Here is an 8,798-nt window from a genome sequence, read left to right on the forward strand (position 1 = left end):
AAACTTTACTTTTAATTTTTAATTATCGTTTTAATTTTTTGAACATTGGACTTTTAATTTTTTGAATGTAGGGTTTTTAATACTTTAGATGTTGGGCCTTTAATTGTTTGAACATTGGGAGTTTTTATTTTTGTCCTTAATAGGCTAACTCAAATTGTTAGAATAGACTTAGGACGCAATCAAGCAAGCCATCCAGAGACTTCTAAGCTTCTCTAATCTTTTTCATTATAATATTTCTTCTTTTTTTCATCTCTCTTGATGCTGAAATAATCTTTATCAACCTCCTCCATGGTCATACTTGCAGTCGGAGGATTTGCATCGCATCCTAAAATGGTATTTTATGATTTTTCTATATGAGGAACAGAAATATGCCTTAGGACAGTGTTGCATGTGCTTTCGGATTTTTGATTTTGGTTTTGCTATTTTTTGTAAGTTATTTTTTTAAATTTTCTATATAAAAAAAAAAATTTGTTAGTTTTTTTTGGACTACATTAGGAATATTTTATAAACTATTTCTAATAACTAAAGCACATGGTTAGCCATTACAAATCATTTAAATTGTGAACCAGCTATTGCTGTATAGTTACTTCATGCACTGCTCATCATGGAAACTATTACCAATCTAGGAGAGCAAAGGACTGTCAGGTAAACCTCTTGAGCCATCTCACTGCTCTCATTATCTCTTCTATTTTTATTTAAATTTTGTCTAACTCAAAAAATATCTCATTGGAAAAAACTCCGATAAGTAAATTTTTTTTTAGGCCTAGTAGTCAACAAAGGAGCATCAACAATTACACCAACCTCAATTCATTTTAGTTTCTACTAATCTTTGCCCGTTCTCAAAGTTCAACAGCAACAAACTGTAATTTGGATTGAATGATTCAACGTAAACCTATTTGCTCAATGCACTCATTGGATAGAATCTGGTCGAGATTTTATAATTGGACATGTGAGGTTCAACATCTTATGAATTCGGATAGGATTGACTTCCAACCCAACTTAAACTTGACTTGACCAAACCCACTAGCTCAACTCAACTTGATATATGAGTGAGTAATTTATTTTATATTTCATATAGATTGTTTAATTATATCTTTAACTATCTCAAATTATGTGTAAGAATACTATTGAAATTTAAAGTGAACCAGATCTCGATTAACAATATCCAACAAAAAACATGTCCTAAACTTTTCTCTTATCTTGAAATTTTCATTCATCCGATTTAATTCAATTAACATGGGATATCCCAATTCAACCAGACCACTTCCACCCGTTTTGGCTGACCTAAAACATGAGTTTAGATCAAGATCATGTTGGGCTAGGTTTGGCAAAAGAACTCTCATCCTTGGATTCAGTTAAGTTGAGATAAGGTTGAAGAATGTAGAAGTTGGGTTGGATCAGTGTTGCCCAATTTCCCTAAGTGGTAGCTGTATTGGACTTGATCAGGCACGTGAACATGATCCGGTCCAACACAGCTCCACTATCAACAAACCGGTGACGCCTAGGGCCCAGACTCCACACTTGAGACTGACCCTAGGCCGGACCGATCGGTACATATTGGGGCACAGCATGCTCGCTGCCCGGCCAATAGCTGAGGGGCGCCATCCAGGTATCTGGCCTACCCTGTTCCGGTCCGTCTACCGACCCGATCCGCCCTTGTTCCAGAGCTCAAGGTCCCGCTCTCTGTGGATCCATCCATGGCGGGAGAAGATGGCAGCGAGGAGGCAGCGATAGAGCGACAGCTGGAGCAGCAGCTGGAGGAGCAGAAAGAGTCGCTGGATGCGGTGAAGCAAGCCCTTGCCTCCGACCCCTCCAATCCCGAGCTTCACACGGTACGCCCACCCGCGATTCGATTCTAGGGTTCCGCCAACTAGGGTTTCTTTCTCGGATTTCGTTACACGAGAGAGAGAAATTGGACCACTTGATTGGAATTTAGATTCAAATCTACCGGTATATGGATTTTTTTGCTTCTCAGCACATAGCACCGAAAGTTAGATGATTTGAAGATATTGAAATTGATGGAGAATGTGATGATTGTTTATATATATGTTGCGGTCAAGCCCCTCGTCGTCTGATCGCCGGAAACGAGCGCCAGGGAAGTCCACATTGACCGGAGATGGCTCCGGCGGGGACCCTCCGACGGTCAAGTCAGAGAGGTGACTGTGCAATAGTGAAATGAAGACAGAGAGCTCAACGAGAGAGGAAGAGAGAGAGGGGGAGCAAGCCTGTGGTTTCGAAGTCGAAGTGGAGGTCCCCTGCACTGTTGCCTTCTCCGATTTATATAGTGGAGCGTGGTATGGCGCCGTCATGAATGACGCGGACAATTGAGGAATTGTCAACTCACTGTAGACTGTCAGAGTCACCGTAAAAGTGTCATATCGTCGTGGGGCTGTCAAATCATTAGGGTTGACAATGCCCTAGGCGGGATAATGTCCTTAGGTGGCAATGCCGCATGTTGCTGTCAGGACTGACAAGCTCTGGCAGCTGTACGACGATCGGAGGAGTCGACCGACCCTAGATCGGTGGCCATCTGTGTGGCGTCGGGTGGAGATTCGGGCCCTTTTGACAGTCAGCGAGTCATGTTGCGAGAGTCGGCCATCAGACTCCCTGGTTCGGTCGGCCCGGAGAGTGGAAACCCGATCGACATATCCACGGACGGAAAGGGGCCGTTAATCGATCGGTCGGTCGGTCGGTCCCTCCGGCAGTCGGTCGGTCGGACGGTCCCTCCGGCAATCGGTCGGTGGGTCCCTCCGGCAGTCGGTCGGTCGGACGGTCCCCCCACCAGTCGGTCGGTCGGATCCTCCGGCAGTCGGTCGGTCGGACGGTCCCTCCGGCAGTCGGTCGGTGGGTCGGTGGGTCGGTCGGTATTCCCCAACAGCGCCGGAGCCGCCGACGGTCAGTGTGGACTTCTTTTTTTGCAGACGCTCGTTTCCGGCGATCAGGCGACGAGGGGATTGGCCGCAACAATATATAATGTATATTTTTTTTAATAAGAGGCACATGGGATTGTTGAATGCCATCAGGATTGAAAATTTTATTAGCTTACATATAGTTGAATTATAGGGCTTGCGAGCATAAGATAAGCGTGGCAAGGATGTTCAGCTGTATTTCTATTCAATTTGGAGCAATAGAGAGAAAATATAGAGAGAAAATATAGAATATTTGGTGGAGATTAGGAGTGATGCCCAAAAAAAATAATGTTTTTATGTGACATATGGTCACCAAAAATCATTAGATTATTCCGAAGAAGTAGCTGAGCTTATTACTTACGCACCAACGTTCAAGGCAACTAACTAAGGAAATCTATGTGACAATGGTCTCCAAAACTCTGAAGAAAAAGCCTAAATTGATCATATGCGTCTAATGCACGTGTTTGGTTGATTGGGTGGGGTGAGGAGGGTGCATGACCATCATGGGTTTCAGTTATATGCACATAGATTCTTCCAACGATTGTTTCACGTTTGTGATTTTTGTTCAACATTTTCTTAGTTATATAGTAATTTGCTGAAACATGCAATGGTTAGCTTCTAACAGCAATGGATCAGTTGTCTCAAAAAATAACAATGGGCTGGTTACTCATCTTGGATGAACTTAATCAATACATGAACATGGATCTGCAGCATGTGATGTCCATGCTTGGAACTTACTTTTGATTTTGGTTTTGTTTTTTAAATCAAAGTTTATCTGCCATGGCATTTCTAAATTCATTCCATATTTGCTTGAAGGATCAATGAATTTCTTCCATCTACTTACTTTTAACTCCTTCCATGTTTATGAGGCCAACTTTTTGTATCTTCGAAGGTCCATGAAGAGCTTCTCCTGGCAATCAAGGATGCAGAGGAAGGTCTTCTTCACCTAAAACGTACACGGTTACTGAAGGAAGCTGATGCAATCTTTTCAAGCCAAGGACCAGAGTCGATTGTTCAGGATGTCAAAGTGGAGCCTTTGGATCCGAGACAGATTGAACCAGAGCCATTAGAATCAGAAAAATACTCCATTGGAACAAAGTGTAGATTCCGTCATACAGATGGGCGCTGGTATAATGGTCACATAGTAGGATTTGAAGGTGCTAATTCTGCAAGGATCTCATTCCTTACCCCTACATCTGAGAGCATGCTGGTGCGTAGAATTTCTGATCTCGTTGCTCTCTGTTAAATTACATGCATAACTTTTATTTGTCAAAATGTTCTTGTGTGCATGAAGAAGACCAGCATACCGCTGCCATTTTATTACTCATGGCAGTTCAGTAAAACTGTTTAAACATTATTTTGTTTCTCCTCCCTGTTATCATTGAGAAGCATCTTGAACTTATAATATGCTTTCTTGAGTTTAATCTCTTCTCTCCCTCTCCCCCTCCCCCTCCCTCTCTCCTTCTCCTCCTCCTCCTCCTTCTTCTTTGTCATATTCTTTTATTTTCTTTACTTCTTTTTCTTTTTTGGAAGGGGGGTGGTTGGAGTTTTTGTTTGTTGGCACACCCTTTTCAGGTCAAGTTTGCAAATTCTCTATACCTTAAGAATTACAGGATAAAGTAAATTAAGTGCAATTCCTTTTTTTAACAAAACACTACAGGACATTAGTATTTAAGGTGTACTAGCAAAATTTATTCAGAATAACATTGCAAGTAGAAAGAGCATCTTCAGTAGCTTCGTTTATATTGAATAACATTTTCAGGGGTCGCTGGTATCTCATTTCAGATAAAAGAGCATACGTAAAATAGAGTATGGTATAAGGTAAACTAGCACTTGACCATTTATTTTGCTCTACACCAATAGTTAGTGTCATTTTCGGTTGAAGATAAGCCATCGGTTATACTGCTTACCACATCTGAAATCAAGTTGCCTCGCCCAGGGTAGGCTGTCCTTATTCTTTTATCATGAGTTGGATAGTTATTCCCCTAGCAAACAATTACCAAGTAGTTTTCTATGTAGAATGCTAACCACCAAGGATGATTCTCATACCCCTAATAAAACGTCACTCTTTTTTAAACGATCACCCCTTATTGCTTGTTGATGGGGTTTTTCTGATGTGAGCAAACAATTTATAGACCTCAACCTTGCTTATGTTGCCCATTTGAAGCAGGCTAGTGATTGTTATGGACAATGCTTACAATTTCATTCTAAAACACTTACTTTAGCAATTGCATTCAAAAATAATAACCTTACGAACTGAACATGTCCAAACAAGGAGGACCTGCCAAGACTCATTAAAGTACCCTTCTATGGAGTCTGGACCACCTTGATTGCAGTGGAACAAGGATCAAGGATCACAGATGGCTTTTCTTATTCTTTTGCCTGTTTAAACAATTGTTTTGTACTGTACATAACTGAAACTTGCTGCTGTCATCACTTTTAGTGCCCTTGTGTGCACTGCATCCTGCAACGGAGTTCTGATAGTCTTACCGTAGTGATGTTTAAGCAACAGAATTCTGACAGTTTCAAGTGTTGCTGGTTTTCGTTTCTGTGCATCCATCTACTGTAATTTTTGTTTCCTGTGCATTTCTCACTTAGAACCCTGGAAGACTCCTTAACTTACTAATACAAGTCCACCAAAGTGCAGATGTGCAAGTTCTTTCTACAGCAAAGATGTCGATTTGGTAGTAACTGCCGCTTATCACATGGTATGTTATCGCGTTTTTAGATTCATCTACCTGAGTTGCAGCCTGTTCATGACCTTCACTTTTGAAACCCTTTGTATTTTTAGTTATGTTTGTTGAATATGAAGCTCTCAAGTTTGCTTCCAATCTCTAACATCGAAAAATGGATGACCACTTGTAGACTTAAGTTCATGTCTCTTATTTGCTGGGGTGGAAATGTGTGCAGCGAGCCTGCTGTCTTAAAGCAAAACTGAGTATGCACTTCTAATGCAAAATCACTTTCGCAGGAATGGTTCTTCCTACTTCATCATTGAAGCAGTACGTTCCCACCATATGGCAGCAGTCTTTGGTAGGTTCCAGCATCTGGGCAATTTCTGGAGGTCATTCTGGCATCTGGAGGAAAGCAGAGCTTGAGTCATGGGATGATGAGCTTGCACTGGCTCAGGTTGTCTTCCAAGATGATGGGAGCTTGGCTAAACTTGGGACCGATGCGCTCTCTATATCAGAATATGCTGCAATGAGTGATGATGAAGATGATGATTTGAGCTCAGGAACATCTGAATACAGTGAAGAAGAGGAAGATGGAGAGAACGAAACAGGCCATCAAGGCCTAGGATTCTTGGATGCCACAACAACAGCAAGGGGTATTCAGACAGATACAGCATTGTTTGCAAAGTGGGAACATCATACACGGGGCATCGCTTCCAAGATGATGGCCAGCATGGGTTATCGTGAAGGGATGGGATTAGGTGTCTCAGGTCAAGGCATGCTCGATCCAATTACAGTAAAAGTTCTCCCGCCTCAGCAATCTCTTGATCATGCAGTTGCCTCTAATGAGACTGAAGAGAATAGAGCAGGCCAAGCCAAGAAACGCAGCAGAGGTGGCAAAAGAAAGCGTGACAAGAAGTATGCAGAAGCTGTCCGGGCTGCTAAAGCAGAAGAGCAGGAATCAGATGTGTTCAGCTTTATTAATGCCCAGCTTGCTGGGCAAGATGTTGCAAATGGTTCCAGGAGCAGACATAAAAAGGGGGCAGCTGAGGCTCAGATAATCACCAAGAAAGAGGACAGACGATCCTTGATCGCATATGATGATGAAGTAAAAGAGCTAAGGAACCGTGTTGAGAAGCTGGAAGAGATGGTGAACCGCAATCGCAAGGATAAGATAGTGTATGAAGCAGCTTTGAGGAAGTTGAGCGAAACCCGCAAGGCTTTGGCAGATGCTGAGTCTGCTCATGCTTCGGCCTCTAGTGCAGTTGTCAACAAGGAGAAGGAGAAAAGGTGGCTTAAATTCTGATGTTTCACAACCTACCCAGCTTCTCCAATGAAGCGTGTTTGTCGTGTGGCTCTCCTCGCCCTTTGGTGAAGCGCATGCCTGTCAAGCCTGGGGGGTTGATTAATCAAGGAGGCTTTCTTGGTCTCTTGGAGAATAGTTGTTGACTCAAAGCAGTCTCTGCCTCACTGGAGCTATTTTTGGGCATTGTTGCATAGTGGTGTATGTGGAAACTGCTATAAAATTATGGCCTGATTTTATTGATGATGTCTATTTATGTCAGATTGTATAGTGCTTCTCTCCGTTGTCATTTTTTGATGCTTTAAAACTCATAGGCATGCGTTTGCTCAGCTAGACGACTATCAGGTCCGCTGATAGATAACGTTTCTACCTGTATAACCCGGTGTGCTTTTTTTATTTGTTCTTTTTTTTTTTTTTTGGGTAACAACAGGCAGTACTATCCGAACCAAGACCTGGCGCTATGCTTTCATCCAAGTTAGAGGATCATAGGAGCCGTAGAAACATCAATTGATGCTCTACATTATACTTGTGAATATATATTTACTTACGATTGCCCTAAATTAAACCGTTGATCTGTAACCATCTATATGGGTAGGTTTATGCCAACCAGTAGTGAAAAAACGTCAAACGGTCAAAAAATTTAAAATTTGGAATATAAATATAATTTTTCCGAATATAAATGCACCGACCCGTTCATCTCTTTTTGAGGAATCAGAGACTCTTTCTTCTCCTCAGGGTTTCAAGGTTTTGTATAGAAACAAAGGCTCTCACCATTTTCATTCCACGTTGGGAGCACCACAACCATGGGGAACATTACGGATGATTTTTCTGTTACGGCCTGTCTTCGGTGGGATAGTCGGTCAGGGGTTGAGTCACTGCATCTGAGCGATGGACGGTAGAAAATCGAAAGAAGATGCCTAATCATCGAAGAAGGTGCATAGTAGAAGAAGTCAAGAGCGAAGATTGGCGGCAAGTGACGGTGCTGGTCTCCGCTCGGTGTTGGGGATGCAAGATCTGTAAGGAAAGTCCTACCAGAGATTGCTCCGACGAGGATCCTCCGATACTCAAGTTAGAGATGTTGCTCAATAGAGAGAGAATAGCAAAATTTTGGTGTTTGTGTTAGTCTTGCATATATGTGCGTGCGTGTGTGGCTGTGCATGTGCATGCGCGTATGCGTCCCTGGAGGAATTCCCGTTTACCTCTATTTATAGAAGGATTAAGTCAATTGCAGAAGGATGGACGGTCATTCCGAGCATGTCCCATCGCACGAAGGCCCATGGGGCATATTTAAATGACTCTGACAACGGCTGATGTGCCTTTTGCTCAGCGTGTAGGTGGTCGTGGTGGCAGATGCTACCGCGTGTGTGGTGCAATTAATGACTTTGTGGCTTTCCATCATGGTGCGTAGCCAGCTGCCTAGGGTATGGCTCCTGAGTGATGTGACTTGATGCAATCCGATGAGATAGCATGGCGGCCACATTTAGCATTCGGCTGCTCGACTGACGCCTGTGCCCTGGGGTCCAGAAGTCGGATGAATGAGCCCATGAAGTAGTGTCACCTGACCAGATAGTCAGTAGGACACCGAGAAGTAATCGGCTATATGCCGAATGCCGAATATCGTCAGTCAGTCGAGGGTAGCCCATTGAACCAGGATGAATAGATGCCGACCTGAATAGGCCCATTGACTGTAGTCAGTTAAGCACCGATTGGGGTGAAATTGATTGATCCAAGTTGGATTGAGCCACAGCAACTTGATCGGTGTAGGACACTTGGTCGGTCGGGAGACAAGGAAGGAGGCTCGTTAGGTAAGGACCGAGGATCTGCCCTAACACCTGCCTCCCAACTCTCGAGTTTGATTGTGTGGTTTTAATCGGATGAAGGAAGTTAGTCGCTATGTGGATCCGAGTCACTTTT

General features: G+C 43.0%; 1 protein-coding gene across 1 annotated transcript; it reads left to right on the forward strand.

Moving 5' to 3' along the window:
• The first annotated feature begins 1,576 nt into the window (after positions 1-1,576).
• LOC105039552 (zinc finger CCCH domain-containing protein 18) lies at positions 1,577-7,145 on the forward strand. Its single transcript, XM_010915741.2, has 4 exons — positions 1,577-1,832; positions 3,802-4,119; positions 5,557-5,617; positions 5,881-7,145. Exons 1-4 carry the CDS (start codon positions 1,698-1,700, stop codon positions 6,885-6,887), a joined length of 1,521 nt encoding a protein of 506 aa, XP_010914043.1. The 5' UTR covers positions 1,577-1,697; the 3' UTR covers positions 6,888-7,145.
• Positions 7,146-8,798: the final 1,653 nt, after the last annotated feature.

Source organism: Elaeis guineensis, chromosome 1, assembly GCF_000442705.2.
Source record: "Elaeis guineensis isolate ETL-2024a chromosome 1, EG11, whole genome shotgun sequence".
Lineage (NCBI taxonomy): Eukaryota > Viridiplantae > Streptophyta > Magnoliopsida > Arecales > Arecaceae > Elaeis > Elaeis guineensis.